Below are 20,151 nucleotides of genomic sequence, written 5' to 3' on the forward strand. Positions count from 1 at the left end.
ACTATATTTCATTTTTCATCTACATGTTTTTAGTAGCTACTGTTACTATTATTATTATTGCTTTGTTATCACTTACTATTTCTTACCCCTTTTCTTTGCCCTGCATAATATTGCTTATTCTGAGGAGGAAAATTTGTGTTGATCTTAAGATGAAGTTTATAGTTGTGTGGTTGCTGCAAAAATTATTTACTGTAAGAAGATCCTAGCTCAGGGGTGTCAAACTCAATTTCATTGAGGGCCACATCAGGGTTGTATTTGACGTTGGGGGCTGGGATGGGTGTGGCCAGGGTGGGCATGGTCAGCTCAACATCACTCGTGTCAGGGTGCCTGTGGTGGCCTGAATGCTCTGCCAGCGAAAATGGGCTCCTGAGCTCCATTTTCAGCTGTGATGGCGTCCTGCAACCCTCTGCAAGCAAAAACGGAGCTCAGGAGGGCCGCCCATGACCCTCGTGAGCTCCATTTATGGCTGTGATGGCATCCTGCAACCCTCTGCCAGCAAAAACGGAGCTTGGGAGGGCCACACACAGCCCTCCCGAGCTCCATTTTTGCTGGCAGAGGTACTGCAGGCTGGTCCTTCGCTGTTTCCAGGGTGGTTCCACAGGCCAGATCTAAGAACACCATGGGCCAGATGTGGCCCACAGGCCTTGCGTTTAACACCCCTGTCCTAGCTGAAATCCATTTTCTCTATGATCACAGAGGGCGATTAAGATGTCAACTTTGGTAGATCCATCTGAGAGATATGAACATCAGTGATTGCCAATGAATGTTAGATAATAGCATCAGCCTGATGTTGAAGAAAGGCCAGTTTAGAGAAAGTTGTTGTGGCGGCATGTTATTTTTCCAGATCATTCTCCTCTGCTGCTCACTTCACTTCACACTTCCTCTGCACTGGAATAACACATTTTTCATTTAAATTATATATTACTTAAAAGATATTGCGACTAGTCTCTTTTCTAAATTATTTCTAGCCTGTCTTTTAAATAATATCACTTTTTCCCCAGTCAATCATAGCTATTTATTCCTTAGAAATTAAGAATTATATTCATAGAAATTTGGGGATTGAAGCCTTGCAAACTTCAGTTTCAAAATTAGAGACCTCAAACTACTTGCTGTATCATAAACTACAAGTAGTAATGGAAGGCAATGAAGAAAGTTTTATTAATAATAACTTATATAACCAATCCTACAATAGTGAAAGAAAACACGCAGGCTTTTAAGTTAAATTGTAGTTGCATCATCTTTTGAAACAGCTTGTGATCCCAGAACCTTATCAATTTCTTCAATCTAAAAGACTGAAAATCTGCAAATCATAAACTCATTTAGAAATATTTTCAACTAAATTACTACAACTACCTATAATAATATCACCAGAGGTTCCTCAAAGGCTTAAAAGGAAAGGCAGTTCAGCCAACTCCTGCTGACTTCCTCTAACAAAAAATAAGCGAGAAAGCGTAATGAAGTAGGCAAGGAGCCTGGATAGCTCAACAGACTAAAAGCCTGTTATTAACATTCAGCTGTCTGCAATTATTGCAAGTTCGAATCTCCCCAGGCTCAAGGTTGACTCAGCCTTCCATCCTTACTAAGGTAGGTAAATTGAGGACCCAGTTGTGGGGGCAATAAGCTGACTTTGTATAAAATATACAAAAGTATGAAGGCTATTGCTTAACGCATTGTAAGCTGCCCTGAGTCTCCGGAGAAGGACGGCATATAAATCTAATTAAAAAAAAAAAGGGGGGGGGGGCTCTACTTAATTAAGTCTTCATTTAATCACAGAATTCTTTGAGGAATTTGGACCATTCACTATTTTTCAGCCCACAGTACTTCCTAGGATTGCTATAGAAACAAAATGAGGAGAAATCCTCACATACATCACCTTGAGATCTCACAGAAAAGGCAGGATATCATACAATAAATAAATAATAACTGCCTTTTTACTTTAAAAGCAAAAACCAGTAACACTTACCTAAATCCCAAGACACGAATTTCTTTGAAACCTGCAAGTTTTTCAAATATCTTTTGCATCTATTAGAGAGAAAAGAAAAGAAAAAAAACTGAAGGTAATTATGTGTTCATTCCTCAGTCAGAGGAATTAACAAATATTATCTAAAATGTTTATTTAGTATTTACTCCCAGCAGACCCTGTTCTAATATTTGTAAAACACAACTCTGGAATTTTAAAAGAACATTACAGAACTTGTTTCTGTTTAATAATTAATAGGATGCCAATATCTATAAAACATACCAGATCCGGAACTTTTTAAAAATCATATATGACCATATACAATTAAATCATGTAAAGTTTATACCATTGCATTTTCTAGAACAGCCTTTCCTAACTTGAGACTGTCCAAGGTGCTCTGTACTACAGTTCCCATTATCCCCCAACAGCTTGACCAAGAGTAGCATGAAGAAAGCAGCCCTTGACTCTATCTGAAGGAATGCATAAGGGACAAATCTACAACTGCTTGTCCCATTGATTAATGCTTCACTCTGCAGACATACTTTCAAGAGAAGTGAAATTAGATATAATGTCAGTCCAATTGTATATTGATTTAGGCTTAAACTGTAAAGATTTATTTATTTGTCTGAAATCTCATTTTAAAATGGAAAAGTGACTTAACCCATAGCATAATTGTGGAGACATAGATTGTTAATTCTTTGAAGCTTAATATGCAGCAAAATAAGGGAAAGGATTTTCTCTATTGTACACTTTGCATGGAAACATCATATTTCAGAAGAAAATGTTAAATTCTTTCAAAGCTGCTTAAAGGAGCCTTACGTTTGAAACTGATCTGGGAATTCAAAAGGCAAAAAGAATGATCTGCCAATTTATTTATTAGATGTTTCTTATTTTGTATAAGTCACTCAAGGCAGCATCCATAATACAATTTCTTCCTATTTTCCCCACAACAACCCCATGAGCAGAGGTAGGTTTCAGCAGGTTCTGACCAGTTCTGGAGAACTGGTAGCGGAAATTTTGAGTAGTTTGGAGAACCGGTAAATACCACCTCTGACTGCCCCTGCCCCCATCTATTCTCTGCCTCCCAAGTCCCAGCTGATCGGGAGGAAATGGGGATTTTGCAGTAACCTTCCCCTGGAATGGGGTGGGAATGGAGATTTTACAGTATCCTTCCCCTGCCATGCCCACCAAGCCATGCCATGCCCACCAAGCCACACCCACAGAATCGTTAGTAAAAAAATTTGAAGCCCACCACTGCCCATGAGGAAGCTTGGGCTGAGAGTGACTAGCTCAAGATCACCCAGCTGGCTTTCATGTCTAAGCTGAGACTAGAACTCTCAGTCTCCTGGTTTCTAGGCCAGCACCTTAGCTACCACAGCAAACTGTCTCTACCAATACCCTTTTTCACAGTGCTGTACCGATTTCTGCTTAGTGTTCAGCTAAGCAAGCTTTGATTCATTACTTGCTGACTCTCAAGGATTTAATGAAGCGTCAGTTAATCTTTGATAATGATATAGGCTTGCTATCTTCACTCTAGCTCAGAGGAAGGAGAATAATGGCCAGAGAATGATCAGAGAAAATGCATGCTTTGGGTTTTCTGGCTCATCAGTAGTTAATTGCATTCAACAGCTGTTCTTAAATTGACCATTAGGTTTATTGTTTCAATAGAATTATTATAGAGAATTGTCAGATTAATTCCTGATTACGGGTCAAATAATTTTTCTTAAGTGTGTATAGGTCTAATGTGCTCTGCTGACTGGCTAGATCTGCAGTCTGTTATAGAGATATTGGCAGTGTGTGTTATTTGGGTGGAGAAACAGATGTCATGCCTATCTGAGAACATTAAAAGAGATGGAGAGCAGGATAGTAATACAGTATTTCTGTAGAAGCAGAAATCTGTATGTTACGATCTGCGGTGAAGGGTCTATATTCTATTTTTTTTTTTCTGTTTAAGATTCTGTCAAAAATAAATAAATAAATAAAATCTGCATTTGTTTTCATTTCCAAACTTGTGCAACCTATGGATCTTTCACAAGCAACTTCCCATAGATTCCCCCTTTTAACAAAAATTCTTTGATGCTATTAAATTTCATTTTATGAACATTTAAAACAGACATTTCCCCCAAATAAGCCATTTTGTAACACAGTTATCTTTCTTCATATTCAACTTTCCAAAATACACATTTTTTTAAATAAAAAGGTATATCTCACAAATGTTATCTTGCTTTTATCAGATATTTTTCTGGACAAGAGAAAGACGGATTCCATGCAGTGGTGTCAAACTGGCAGCCTGTGGGCTGGATGCGTCACGCGCAAGCCACACCCACCCTGGCTCCGTAAAGGCAAAAAACATAATGATACATCATGATACGTTATGTGATGTGATCGAGTTTGACACCCGTACATTAATGGAACTATCCATTCAGAAGGAGTCTATTTTGGCAGATCTTGTAAATATACCCTTCTGTAGAGATCTGTGGTGCATTTCTCCATCACCTTCCCCTCTAATAGATCTGTTATCTTTTTATAATATATAAAAAGATCTGAAGCTTGAAGTCTCTTCTTAGGTGTGCATATATTTCAGTTGGAAAATGGGAATATTATAAATAAGCAACATGTAATCATTAAGGAATCAACAATACTGTCTTGCTTTCAATGATCATGATCTAAATGTTAGTTTTGATTGGGTAGATTTTCTGTGAAATAGTTGCATCAATATAATTTTATTTCTAATCTACCCTACAGTAGGGAAAGCTTCTGTATCCCTACTGAAGTATATAGCAGGTAAAATCCCCCATACTAAAATATATTGCAGCATGATGCAGTAACATCTGTTATTACCCTGATCTAACTAAACTTAAACTAGCACACCAATAGGAAATTATCTATTGATACATCATTTCTTCCCCATGAGGTATTCAAATTTCTTCGCTTCCTTTCATATTTATCTCCACTAAAAATTCATAAATGTGCAGATGTCTATAACATGTGGCTCAGTCAGTGAGACAGATATTCTGACAGAGCTGAACAATTTCTCATCCTAAGATAGAATGCAGTATTGGTCTACCATGATAGCTAATGCAGGGGCAGGTTTCAAAACCCATCGCTACCGGTTTGTTCGTGGGCGCTTGCATGTGTGCGCAACACTTCTGCACATGCACAGAAGCTTTTATGCATGCGCAGAAGCATCTGGGCGAGAGGGCGGAGCCTCCCGTTGCCACTGCTACCGGTTTGGGCGAACCAGTAGTAACCTACCACTGAGCTAATGGTCTTTATTTCATTTTGTTTCCCTCCCTGAATGAGGAATAAGGAAAGGGCAGGTAATAAAGGGAATATACAAACTAAAATCCTACTAGTATAGAAATAGCCTGGCTTCAGAGATGCCTGCCTTAGTAAGCTTCTATACAAGTAATTACAAAGGGTTGTACATGGAATTGCCCTTGAATAAAGTCTTTTAGTACAAATGGTTAGAATTGGAGCTGCTGATTGTTCTATGGCAGAGGTCTTCAAACTTGGCAGCTTTAAGATTTGTGGATTTCAACGCCCAGAATTCTGGGAGTTGAAGTCCACAAGTCTTAAAGCTGCCAAGTTTTGGGACCCCTGTTCTATGGTTTTATCCTAGTATTTTATAACCTTCAACAGTCCAGAGTTGGCTTCTAGGTCCAGTTCTAAATACAAATGTCAATTTATAAGTCCCTTCACAATGTTAGAAAAAAATTATTTTTTAAGATATTCCACCTCATCTTCAAGATGATCTCTGATACTTGGCTCTATATACAAGCAGGGTGAGTGGTTACCTATAGACCTTTTAAATTTTTTTCCCCTGCAGCTATTATTGAAATTTTTGATGGAAGTTTTAATGTGAAATGGCTGTAATTTACCTTGTGTAACTCACTGATATTATCCATTACTTAAAATATGATAAAGTGTTCACATTACACGCTAATTATTTTATCAGGATAAAGTATTCTGTAGCTGTAGCACTTTATGCAACAGTGATATATCCACAATATTTGAATTGATGCATCTTTTATTCTTCAAATTGCTTTGCAGGTTTTTTTAAACAGACTGTAATAATAATATTAAAATCATGTAACAACAGTTACTGTTCATATGTTTAATTAATATTTAATTTAAGCATTACCAACTTTTCAAGTTTAGAAAATGCTGGGAGAGGCTTATTCACAAAATGGGGACATACTTCCAAGAATGCTACTAGCCATTTTCTAAAGCCAACACAATCAGCATGATATTTTGGCCCCTTTTTCTGGTTGGGGAGAACATTTCTAATCTGAGTACTGAACAATTAGAACTGACCATAATTTTTATTATCTAGGGACATTTATGGAGCCCCGAGATATTATGGGAAATGAACAGGATCCTAATTGTTAAAATACACTAACTCCAGCAATTAGCTTGCTAATCTTAGCCCTTCCCTGTGCTACAAATATGGGACTAACTCCATTTTGTGAGCAGGGAAAAAGTTGGGTTAAGTAGTCTTACTCTTGTGATACTAGCTCAGGGGTCCCCAAACTTGGCAGCTTTAAGACTTGTGGACTTGTGGAGTTGAAGTCCACAAGTCTTAAAGCTGCCAAGTTTGGGGACCTCTGTACTAGCCTGTCCAGAGGTAGATGTGGAGAATTATTTGCTACTCAAATACATATATGAGCAGACATCCATAAGAAGGCAGTGTTAAGTGGAAATGAATCTATAGTCTTTCTCTGCTTATGTGCAGATATATCTTTATTCTATTACCATTTCCTTGTAAAATGAAGCATCTTTCCTTACTGATCATTACATATGGTAACAATCTGACAGTGGCTAGAAAGTTTTAAGAATCATTTCGAAGGATTAAACAGAGGGGAGAGTCTGACTTACCAAAGTTTACTTCTCCTTATTCCAGTAAGATTTAAGCACATAGCTTTAATAAGTGAGATTTTAAAAGTGCTTAATTGTGAATAGATTATATTATTTTTAAAAAAGAGAACGCCCCCTCCCCAAATACCCAAATAGCATGGTGTACGGAATTGCTTGGAATTTAAAGAAAACTGAAGTCTAAAATATAATTTCACTTTTCTATCTTAATAAAATGCAAACTGTCTTCATTCAGCTTACCACAATCAAGACTGGCAGCTCTGTTATTAAACAAAGTGGTAGCTAAATGGGAAATCATACGACTTCACTTGTGTTTTCCCTTTTCCTACTTTTCCTACTTCCCTGATCTTTGGAATGCTGACTGACAGCACTGGGATAGCTGGCTTGAAATTGACAAGACTAATCAGTTTCATATCTCCAGATTTTGTATCTCTCCCCTAATCACTCTTTGGCCCTTTGGAATGGTCACCCAGGTGCTGGAATTAAGAATGGAATTAATGTTTATATTTACATAAAGGGAGGGATTACAAGAGAGTAAGCAGGCACATAATATGGAATACAACTAAAATGTTGGTGGCACTAGCAGCTGTGACTGGCTATGCAAATAGCCGGGTGTATTCCCCATTGTATACCTGCTTCCTCTCCAATCTTCCACTCTGGATGGGTGGGGGGGGGGGTAGGGAGAAGAAAAATGGGTAAGGCACAGGAAAGATTGCCAAGAGAAATTGTTCCTTCCCCCACACAAAATGGAGAGATTGGAAAGGAAAGGAAAGGAAAGGAAAGGAAGGGATTCCAAGTCAATAAGCAACCATACAATGGGGAATAAATTATGATATTTTGGTAATGCACTTGCAGCTGCCAGTTCTACCCTGCATTCCTTCTGATGTATATTTCCCATTGGGCATGTGCTTACTCTCTTGTAATCCCTTTCTGTCCTCTCTGCAAGGTGGAGGCAGAGGAAAAAGCAACAGGTCAAGCATAGGACAATGCACACTCACTGTACTAATCACATAACTGTGGGATGCTGCAGAAGTCATAAACGCAGGCATTAGTTGTAAAGTTATTTTTTCGGCATCATCATAATGTTGAACGATCGTTGAATGAGGCAGCCAGTAAACAAGGACTACCTATATCAGGGGTGTCAAACTCAATTCCATTGAGGGCCGCATCAGGGTTGTGTTTGACCTTGGGGGGCTGGGGTAGGCATGACCAGAGTGGGCATGGCCAGCTTGACGTCAGTCATGTCGGGGGCACCTGTTGGTGGCCCGAGTGCTCTGTCAGCAAAAATGGGCTCCTGAGTTCCGTTTTCGGCTGTGACCGCTTCCTGCAACGCTCTGCCAGCGAAAATGGAGTGGTCCTCCTGAGCTCCATTTTTGCTGGCAGAGGCACTGCAGGCTGGTCCTTCACTGTTTCCAGGATAGCCAGATCTAAGCGCCCCATGGCCGGATCCAGCCCCTGGGCCTTGAGTTTGACACCCCTGACCTATACATTTAACTCTGGCCTAGCAAACCAGAAATATATATTTCTATGTCTTCAATAACCACAATATGTACTCTATAAAATGTTTTCTTAAAAAAAAAATATCAAAGGAAACAGACTTCATCTGACAAGGATAGCTTCTATTACTATTGAGGAGTGCTTTACCTGGACTTGATATTTTGCTGCAAGTTTCTGATACAGAGGAGAACCTGGGTTATTCAGGTCTGGTGTATATTCCTGGTTGCTGAGAGTGACACTGAACTCCACCGTTTGCTCCACAGGCTGCTTGGAAATGATGTTTGGAACTTCTGGCTTTAGCTCCCGAGAGAAGAAAAGAGGAAATCAGTTTCCAACCCACTTCAGAAACCCCAGAATATACTTTACATTAATATGAAACTCATCCTCTGAGTGTCTTAAGGCATGATGCACACAATCAAAGGAGGTCTTAGCTTGAGGAACCCTCAGGTTCAGAAGGAAGGGAAGGTGGAAGAAAAGGAGGGAAGGCAACAAAACATCGTATATTTAAAAAAATCAACAAAGTCGGGGGAAATAAAACAGGAAATGTTCAAAAAGGGCACAGCTTGGTGCTCATATCTTAAGAAGAAGCTGTTCACACCACTTGTATTGTTGCAGTTTTTCACTGTAGCTACTTTGTGTGTAAATTCTTTGTGTGAACTTTTTTATACTTTGTGATTATGTTGTTTTGCACCACCTTAATAGTGATTAAAGTCCCAGATATCTACAAGGCACTGGGATACAGATAGCTGTTTTAGGATATTGGAGGTTACCTCTCATGATGTACATGGCTTTAGTACACACTCTAACAATAGTATTTACACTTATATACAGCCCCATTGCACTTTACAGCACTCTCTGAGTGGTTTACAGAGTCAGAATATGGCCCCCAACTATCTGGGTCCTCATTTTACAGACCTCGGAAGGATGGAAGGCTGAATCAACCTTGAGCCCCATCAGAATCAAACTCCAGGCTGTGGGCAGAGTTTGCCCACAGTACTTCCCTTTAACCATTGCTTCATCAGGGTCATGAATTTGTTTGTTTATTTATGAAACTATATAATGCCTCAATTCAAGTCTAGGAAATTGATAGTACGTATAGTAAAATAAAATAATAACAGAACTTGTAGGCTGTCTGGTAAAACAAAGCAAGGCTATGCATACACTTGAAAGAAAATTGGGAAGCCTGTAATTATGGATCCTCTCTGGCAAGGATAAAGAATGCTTATTCACAGAGAATATGCACCTGTAAAGTTTGTATCAATTTAGAGAACTGATAACAGTAACAAAGAGTTAGATATCCTGCATATCACAGCTAGAAGTTAGGAAATGGGATGGCCTGGAGCAAACAGAGATAACATCTAGAGCAGGGATGTCAAACTCGCGGACCGGATGCAGTCAAACGCTGGCCATGCCTACCCCCATTTTAGCAAAGGGGGAAAAAGTCGCGATACATCACGTGACAACAACGTGATCCTGTGAGTTTGAACCCCTGGCCTACAGCATCCATTGGCCAAGGCTTAGGAATGGGGATGGCTAGAAACCAATACAACAATTAGATCATTGCTAAAATGTTTATTAGATAATATTTCTTACATATTCCGCCTTATCCCACCTTCCACCTTAGTGAAATTGTATAAAGCTTTCTCAATTCTATTGTTTGGGGTTCCTAGGCATTTTCTGGTCAGGACCCCTTTTCTTAGAGTGCTTCAATAAAAGGAAATAAAACCTGCACCAGGGATGGGATTCAGCCGGTTCGGATCAGTTCGGGTGAACCGGTAGTTGCGACCTGCAGGTAGGGTGGGCCCACCCGGGCGCAATCCTGTCCTATATTGCTGTGTTCTTTGATACCACACGCATGTGCAGATGGCACACAGGAGCAAATTGCCATGTTTTTGATACAGCGCGCATGTGCGCAAGGCACACGCTCATATTTTCAATTCTGGGCGAACCGGTTGTTAAATTATGTGAAGCCCACCTCTGACCTGCACCTTGTGTTCTTCATTGGCTTTGGCCCCAGCCTCAGACCCAAACTGAGGACAACACATACACAACTGATTGTGTTCCTAATGTTATTCCCATCAGTCTATGTAGAAGCGCCTGCATATTCTCTTTCTACCCATGTCTTCCTGTTCTCTATGTTTTTTTTTTTATTAGCTAGTGCAAAAACCAACCTTTTACCCAGGGTTTAAATGTAAAGCACATGTGAATGGATTCAGGAGAGTATGATAATAAGGCTATCTCTACCATTAGATCTGCTGCTTCACTCCAAAGTGAGAAAAATGCAGGCAGCAGTTTTTGCCTTCTTCGGGTACTTTTATCAGTTGGCACTTTTGTTCTCCACTACTTTCTTATTACAGCAAAAAGGCCAAAAGAAGAAAAACACCTTCTGTTACTGCTAATTGATACTCAAACACAAGAAAGGCATCCAGCAAAACCCTGTTTAACGTTAAGGGGATTGAAGTAATTCACTTACTGGAGTTAGAAGGGATTATTCAAACATAGGTACAATTCTGATATCATGGGGATCTCTGGAGCTTGTATTATTGAAGGTGCTAGTTACAATATGGCTCCAAGCATGTGATACCTGTTTGGAATAAATCTCTAAAGGGACTGGGTAGAGAGAGTGCAAAATAAAAGCTGATCAAGGGAATAGCTTTCACTTTACAGGCAGCAAAGGGAGATACAGGAGGCTTAGAAGATAGATAAATATTGTAGGGGAGGAAATATAGCACTAAAGCCAGAGAAGAAAGACCATGGAAATGCTTAGTTGATTTGTAGGAGAATTAGATTTGAGAACTTGCATTTCTACTATGTAGAAAAGAAGTGAGTTATATAATAAGGATGAAAAAATGCTTTATTTGGACATTGGTGCAGCCCTTCAATGTCTGTTTCTGTTTCTCAGGCATAGGCAAGCAACATCATTCACAGTTAGCTGAGAGGAGAGAGACCCTAATCAATATGTCCATTCTAAGTGAAGGGAGGAGAAGAAAAGTAAGTACTGGAGAGCCTTGATCTCCAAACTTGGTAATTTTAAGACTTGTGGATTTCAATCCCCAGAATTCCTCAGCCATCTGGGAATTGAAGTCCACAAGTCTTAAAATTACCAAGTTTGGAGACTTCTGTCTCCCTAGATCACCCTGTGAATTCCTAGGTTGGGAAAATGAAGTGCAACCACTTTAGTAGAGAGAATGGTATTGACTCCTCACCTTTCCTGGCGTTTTGGTGTCATTGACAATCTCATTCACAAGGGTATCTGTAGAGATCATTGGGAAGCAGAAATTTTAAAAAAAGGATTAAAGAAATCTACCAATGTGTGGCTTTCTACTCAGTATTATGAGAATTCAGAGCAAAAATAATACAACTGAGTTGTTTCCTTTTGAAAATAAGTTACAAACCAAAACCTAAATTCAGGTCTTGTGCTACATATAATTCTAGTACCTGTATTGTGAAAAAGCTGTGATCTTATGCACACACATCCCACTTGATTTAATGAGAAATCACTACATAAATGTGCCTAGGATTAAATGTTAAGAGCTAAACTGTATGTCAGGAGTGTCAAACTTGCGTCGTCACGGCAGCGTCACATGATATATTGCGACTTTTTCCCCCTTTGCAAAACTGGGCGTGGCCAGCACGTGATGTATCCGGCCCGTAGGGCCGTGAGTTTCACAGCCCTACTGTATGTGATCCCTTTCATATACCGTAATTAAGGTTTTTTTTTTTTATGAAGGAAGGAAGGAAGGAAGGAAGGTGTAAAATTCCTGACTTAGTACTGGAAAGTTCTACTGAACTCTGGAATTTGCTGTTGCCCATATTCTAGAGAAAAATGAGCAATTCTCAGAAATAAAGCGTTCTGAGGGGAAAAAAAAACCCCACAGCTTTTTAGGCAGTTACTAATTACATCAGTCACAATTTCAGGTACATTTTCTGTGGGTATGGGGAAGAATATATAATCAACCCATTCAGCTATTCACTTTTATAGCAACTAATGAAAACAAACCTCTATTGACTTGTTATTTAATTCTATACAAAGGGATTTCTTTGTTGCAAATTTATTTTTTAAAAGCTTCGCCAGGTTTTCTTCACCAAGGAAGCATGATAAATATCACACGGGTAAAATGTTGCAGTGTTTTAAGTGTTTTAAGTGTTAAAATATTTCTCAAACCAAGTTTACAATAAAAAGCCATTCCATTACGTTTCACTCGCACTATTTACTGCATTTCCAAACTCTGAATTACGTGCTCAAACAATAACAGGCTTGAACGATGTAATGTAAACTGGTAGAAACATAAAGTATGCATGCTTAGTTTTACCTGTGACAAGAGAAGGTGGTTCTTCAGGTTTTTTGCCACTGGGTTTTTCTGGAGAAATGTCCTCTTTTCTGGGGGAAAAAAAATAATAAGCAAAACTATAAATTAGACTATGAAAATGAGAGGAGCAGGCATTCATTTCTTTCTAGTTAGACATTAAAGCCACATTCTGTCTAAAGACATGCTTTTACAAATTAAAAATAAAGAATCGCAGCAAAATAGGCACACATTTTATTTTCTATAATTTAGCTCTCCAATATGCTCATGGTACTCCTGATGAATGAAACCTGCCAAGAAAACACTGTCTGGCATAAATCCTTATGGCAACTCTCATCAGATGAGCAGCAAATATTAATCAAAAATGTATTTATCATTATCAATAAAAAAAATTAAGCTCTGGCAGTGCATCTTTAGTGAAAACTCTGAGTAAGGAGAGCTTTTCCCAAAGAAGAAACTATATACCTCCATTATTTGGGCACCAGCTATTTGTTTCTATTAATCATATCCTAATCCATAGAGTGTACTGATTTCTATTGCCTAATTAGTACTAGGAGGCGTGATGGCTCAGCAGTTAGGCAGGGAAGCTGACAGCCTGGGTTCGAGACCTGAGCACTGCATGACAGGGTGAGCTCCTGTTACGTGCACCAGCTCCTGTCCACTTCTTATTTTGGAGTACAAATGTTACACAAGAAGAAACTTTTTTACTGAATAATACTGGAACACTTGATCCAGATTATAAAAATCCAGATGACTTCAAGGAGGCAGGGAAAAGACACAGAACAATCTAACTCTCTGCTACCATCCAATAATCTGCAGGATATTTGAAGCCCACATCTGGTAGAGCTCCTTAGTTCATGTAAGGAAACTATTTCATTAAAAAACGCACAAGTGTGAACATATAACAAGTATTATAATTGGATATCTTGAAAATGTAGACAAAACCAAAACGTTCTATCACATTGTATTTAAATAAATTATATGTCAAAAATGGATATGAAATCAGAAGATGATAATTAGAAATAAATTACACCCTTAAGTTTACATTGTTCAGTTATTTTGCATCACGATTAGTTAGAAAGCGAAACCACTTTGGACTATGAAAGTGATTCAGTTTCTACTAGTAAGCTAATCAATAGTGCAGTAGTGAAGAGTCAGACTTCTTTCACAAATGGCAGCCTTGGGGTACCCATACTGGGTAGACATATCAATCTAGATGCATTCATCTCAGATATCAGAAGGGGTCTGATAGCACCTTTTCTGACAATTAAAAGGCCTATGCTTTCATGAGCTGCAATTCTCTTCATCAGAAGCACAGAATAACCAGGCTGATGTAAAATTTAAATTGGGGTAAGGAAGGAAGACAAATGCAGGTGCAGGTTACATTTGAGTTAAATTACAAATACCTTATCAATTAACTATAAGGTAAAAGTAAAGGTAAAGGTTCCCCTTGCTAGTCGTTCCCGACTCTAGGGGGCGGTGCTCATCTCCGTTTCAAAGCCAAAGAGCCAGCACTGTCTGAAGATGTCTCCATAGTCATGTGGCCGGCATGACTAAACGCCAAAGGCGCACGGAATGCTGTTACCTTCCCACCAAAGGTGGTCCCTATTTTTCTACTTGCATTTTTTATGTGCTTTCGAACTGCTAGGTTGGCAGAAGCTGGGACAAGTAACAGGAGCTCAACTCATTACGCAGCACTAGGGATTTGAACTGCTGAACTGCCGACCTTTTGATCGACAAACGCAGCATCTTAGCCACTGAGCCCCCACATTCCACTACAATTAACTATAACAACATATTAAAAACCTGTTGAGTTCATTGAGATTGCATGAAAAGTTACTATACATAACTTCAGCAATTTCTCACTCTTTGGTAAAATTAAAGTTCCATTCTCCACCCCACCCCCCCCAACCCCAAAATCAATTTGACTTCTACTATAAAATATCCCGGGAATATGGAAAAACTCTGACATTTGTCTTTGTTTTTAGTCTTGTGGTCAAGTTTGTCAACATTATTTTTTAAAAAATATTTTTCCCATTTATCCAATGTATAATCCAGAGGGACATTAGTAGCAGATGGTGGCATATATCACATTAGGAGAAGAACACCTAATCTTGTGTGCGTAAATGTTAGGACTTATGGTGGTGCTCTTGGGGAAGATGTGGGGGCAAGGCAGAAATAGGGATTTGTTGCAGGACCTGGTCCCCATGTCAGCATAATTGGCCTGTTGACTCTTGTTGCTTATGAAAATCCACTTCAAACTGTATGCAGGTATCAGCCTGCAATCCAGTGCCTGAAAAAATGCAGTGTCATTGTCCTTTATAGGCTATCATATATTAATAATGAACTACTAGACTCCTGATTTTTTTTTAGCCCCATAGAGTAACATGTCTCTCCTCCTATATTATCTCAGACATGGAAACTTCATCCTTCATCCTGCATGGCATGGGTTCTATACAAAGGCACGTCATCGAAATGACTCCTCTTGTCTTAGAGCAAAATGTTTTATCTTTGAAATGCTAGGCTTTCAGATTTGTGAGATTCTGTTAATCTAACCTTATAATAAAATAACAATTAGCTCATCTGGTCATACTTTCCATCCAGTCTAGGTTGCAAGGCTGACATCAAACTTGCAAGTCTGAAAGTCATCCCCATTCTCTTTATAGCCTAAGAAACTAGGGAGGGTACCTTCTTTTGACCCACCCATAATCATTCTGCTTGCTAAAATGTCTTTAATCTGACCATTCCCTTAGTCTCTTTGCCTGTTTTCCCAAGATTATTTCTATTTCTGTTATGCACTGAGGTTAAGGGGTTAGAGTCATCAATGCAATCAACAAGAATTTGTGTAAACTTTGGTGGGGGGGTGGGCAGTGGAGGACAGGTGTGGGGGCTAGCAGGCTCTGGTCCATGGCCTGCGAAGAGTTGGACATGATTTAGTGACTGAACAATTAAGGGAAAGATCTCCAGATAGAAGCAACTGCTGAAAGACAGAGGATGTCAGTAAGAACTACAAGGTCACTGCATCAAAACAGCAGACAGAGATAAGGATGTGGACCTCGGGGGTTTTGGAGAGGAGAGGTTTAACACTTCCAGCCTTTCATCTTATGGGTTCAGTCATGCTACTGCAATTTTTTTAATATGCATGTATCTTAAAACATGATACACAATTTTGCACAATTTTGTGCAAAATTTTGCATAGGTTGATCAGATATGAGATTGATTACTTCAAGCGTTTTTGCAAACTGGATAGGATTGTAGAGTAAATTCTTCATGAAAGATCCTGATTCATTGATAGTCAGGAACATCACTCATGAATGAGAGGCGATGATAATTTTCTTCATTCTTCCTGACTGTCATAGAATAGATTTAAACATATTGACTAAGCACATATTTGCTTTCACACACACATATATATGTGAAGTCTTCTGTTTTGATTACTTACCTATCCTGGAATGTTCTATGCTTTACTCGCTGCAAAAAAAAAAAAAAAAAAAAAATTAAAAGAAAGAAGAGGATTATTTGGGAGCTAATTAACCAACAATTGGAAGATAACAATCTATTATCATGTCAGGTATGATTCAATTATTAGTTCAAGGCCTCATTTTCTTGCTCTGATAATATTGCTATGCATTGCTATTATATATTTCAGACATCAATACATTAAAGAGGGTCCAGAGATATTTTACTAGAAGAGTACTCAAATTTTCTGCCCGAAATAAAATTCCCTATCCCACCAGGCTTGAAATTTTAGGTCTGGTTAGCCTTGAACTACGCTGTCTACATTCTGACCTATGCTTAGTTCATAAGATTATTTACCAAAATGTTTTACCTGTAAAAGAGTATTTTAATTTCAACCGTAATAACACAAGGGCTATCAATAGATTCAAACTCAATGTAAATTTCTCTAATCTTGATTGTAGGAAATATGACTTTTGCAATAGAGTAGTAAATGTCTGGAACACTCTACCTGATCCTGTTGTTAGTCTCTCTAATCCCCATACCTTTTACCTTAAACTGTCTACCGTGGACCTTTCATGTTTCTTAAGAGGTCCCTAAGCGGGCGTGCATAAGCACACCAGCGTGCCTACCGTACCTGTCCTACTGTCCCCATTTATATGTAATCATTCTGTGTGTTTATGGCTATGTTTTGCCTATTTATATCCTTTTATTTGTGCCAAACTTTTTTCGTGTGTCCATGTCTATGTCTACCCTGTTTTCCCCAAAATAAGATATCCCCTGATAATAAGCCCAATTGGGCTTTTGAGCGCATGGCAATAAGGCCAGGCGCTTATTTCAGGGTTCAAAAAAATATAAGACAGGGTATTATTTTTGGGGAAACATGGTATACTGTTACTTGTTTCCTTATACTTGTTGACAAAATAAATAAATAAAATAAATAAATAAATAAATAAATATATAGATACTTCTATATAGTTAAAAGCAGATTTTAAGTCTTACCCTTTGAATTATCTCCAGGTGTTCTTGGGAATTACTAAAATTTTTTCCAATGTCAAATATATAGAAGGTTTCTCTCTGACAAGCTGTCACCCAGTTCTGATATTCGGTTGTACCTGGAATCCGATCCAAAAAGATCTGGAAAGCCTCCCATACTGCTTCCTGGCAAACTGAAGGAGTAAGAAGTAAGAATACAAATACTTTACAGAAAGTCTTTCGCCAAATTTGATCACAGTCATGCAAGTGTTCCCTTCAATATCTGTCTTAGGTCACATGATCATTCTTTTCTTTATGTCATTATCAGAAAGAAAAGCAACTTTATATTTCATATTGTTAGAACATTGAATAATTAGCAGGATCTTTTTTTTTCTTTCATTCACAACAAATAATTCATTATTGTCCCAGGTAACAGGACTTATCATAAGGTAAAGGTAAAGATTCCCACACACATTTGTGGTAATCGTTCCCGACTCTAGGGGGTGGTGCTCATCTCCGTTTCAAAGCCAAAGAGCCAGCGCTGTCCGAAGACATCTCTGTAGTCATGTGGCCATGGTCATGTGACTAAACACCAAAGTCATTGTTACCTTCCCCACCTTCTACTTGCATTTTTTACGTGCTTTCGAACTGCTAGGTTGGCAGAAGCTTGGACAAGTAACAGGGAGCTCACTCTGTTATGCGGCACTAGGGATTCGAATCGCTGAACTGCCGACCTTTCTATTGACAACCTCAGCGTCTTAGCTACTGAGCCACCACGTCCCTCATATATCATAGATACATGCAAATCTTATCATAGATACACGCAAAATGATTTTCTTCAGTGGAGTTGTTTGCATTGCAGAGACAGCGGGATTTACTTTGCTGAAGGAAAGAAGCCACCCAATTTGTTTCAATGCAGCAATCCAGTTGTCCTTAAACTGTTTTGGGCCAGGATTGAGAGAAAAGGCCTCAGCACTGGCCAAAGAGGTTCAGATTCAATGGCCTCTAAATGTTCTGACCCGGCTCCCAAACACGACAAGCACACTGTTGTTTTTTCCTTCCTAACGTTTCCTTTATTACAAGCACCGGCAACCCCAGCAAAGAGTGTCTCTCTCACACACAGAAGACTAGCAAAGTCTCTAAGTGCCTGTGGAAATCGAAGCTCACTCCTTTTGCCCCTAAAATGGCTCCAATCTACCAGGAATCTCTCTCTTTCACCATACTCATAATGGAAGTCCTGGGAGGTGCACTAGCTCTTTTTCCAGCAGTGGAGACACACACACACACACACACACACACACACACACACACACTCTGAAGGCACGCCCGATTCTCGGGGGGGGGGAGCTATTATACCAGGGAAGGGAAAACTCTTATTTCATTTGATTGAAACACTTCATTATTCACCCAGATAAAGTAACATTTTATGCCAGTGTTGGTAACCTACATTTTCCAAATAGCAGAAGAAAATATTAATATTAAATGACAAAATGGCTAATGATAATGCAATGATTGAAATTTAACTTATTTTTGTCATGAAATTAAAATGCTAGACAGTGAAATGTGAGCAAGGGCTTTCTAACTAGGATTGTGGTGGCAGGGATGAACATAGCTTGCTTTCCACAACACTTCCAAGTTTTCATTTCAAAAATATGGCTTGGGCAGTTTACAGTAGATCCTTTTTACAGCAGCTCTTAATGTAATGAAGCGGGCTCTGATGGATGACCACTGGATAACTTTCTATTCACTCTATTCTAAAAAGCAATGCATCCGGTTGGAAAAAGTACAAACTCAGCCAAAATCCTTTTGGTTCCTCTAGGAGGCCTCTAAGTTGTCAGAAGAAAGGAACATTCTAATGACATACAGCTTAAAGGTTGGTTAGGTCAAGGGGATCCACATGAGTTAAAAGTTGTCCATCGTCAAAAGATAAAAGAGATGCTTCAGTAATCTACAAAAAGAATTATGACTGTTTTGCAAAGAAACTGTAATGTCAATTAAAAATTGATAAATGTATAGGACCATATGAACTGCTGACTTCAAAAGAATCCTTTGTCTAGAAGGGTATAAAACCATTGTACCTAATTCCTGTCTTTGTTCAATGCTTCATGTACAGAGCCTTGAACCTATTGCGCAATATATATAAAATCTGTCTCTGATTAACCCAAAAGTTGTGTTTGTCTTATTAAATTCACAACATTTATGGCACCCCAGATGGGACTACAAGGCAGAGAACTTTTGTTCTACCAGGCAGCCTGCCTCGGTGGGAATCGACACCTCTCCAAGGAAAATCCACTAGCCGGCCATTAGGACTCCTTTGAAGTCCACGGAGATTCAGTGAGGAGGTGCCGTAAACCCGCTGACGAAGACAGGCTAGTCAAGAATCCTTGAAGGTTGATCAGACACAGACTCAAAAAAAAGAAAGAAAGAAAGAAAGAAAGAGGAAAAGAAAACAGGTAAGTATAAATCAGAGAGTTAAAGTCTCTCTATTTAGGGGTACCTACCCTTTAAACGGGTGGAAGAGTGAGATCTGATCAATCTCCTAGGAGACCAGTTGGCGAGCTGAAGTCTCTGGAATTGGAATTAAGTATTTAAGTGTTGAAATTAAGTACTAAGTATTGTGTGTAATCTTATGTGTGGTAAGAGAAGAACTAATTGCAGTGTTATAAATTTTCTGATAAACTGACATTCTTAAACAGCCAGAGTTTACTGTTCTTCCCTCCTGGGGTTTAGCAGGCAGTTAAAAAGGTGAAGCCTGTCTAAATGGGAAAACAGATATGATTTAATCAATTTGGTGTGATTTCTGTTAAATATATGTATATATATAATGATAGTGTGTAAATTTGACTGGAATTTAATTGATTGTGATATGTGTGGCTGCCAGCAAAGTGAGATGATTTGTGCTTGAGGCTGTGAGAGATATTTGAGATTATTGTAATGGTTGGTTTGCATGAAGTGGGATTTTTTGTATGTGAAATTGGTTTAAAGAAGTCTGATTGCAGTACAAATATGAAAAGCCTGTGTGTTGATAAAGTGAGAAATTAGAGAAATACTAATGTTAGTATAGTAATAATACTGTGTTGC

General features: G+C 38.8%; 1 protein-coding gene across 1 annotated transcript in view; it reads right to left on the reverse strand.

Moving 5' to 3' along the window:
• Positions 1-20,151, reverse strand: part of IMPG1 (interphotoreceptor matrix proteoglycan 1) — a 164,620-nt gene that overhangs the window by 41,558 nt on the left and 102,911 nt on the right. Inside the window, exons 3-8 of the mRNA XM_087889550.1 lie at positions 17,098-17,264; positions 16,082-16,110; positions 12,646-12,713; positions 11,539-11,585; positions 8,480-8,632; positions 1,964-2,022 (exon numbers count right to left, since the gene is read on the reverse strand). Coding sequence (XP_087745676.1) covers positions 1,964-2,022; positions 8,480-8,632; positions 11,539-11,585; positions 12,646-12,713; positions 16,082-16,110; positions 17,098-17,264 — 523 coding nt within the window. The remainder of the gene's footprint in view (positions 1-1,963; positions 2,023-8,479; positions 8,633-11,538; positions 11,586-12,645; positions 12,714-16,081; positions 16,111-17,097; positions 17,265-20,151) is intronic.

Source organism: Pantherophis guttatus, chromosome 1 (genome assembly GCF_059756535.1).
Source record: "Pantherophis guttatus breed Tessera chromosome 1, ASM5975653v1, whole genome shotgun sequence".
Taxonomy (NCBI): Eukaryota; Metazoa; Chordata; class Lepidosauria; order Squamata; family Colubridae; genus Pantherophis; species Pantherophis guttatus.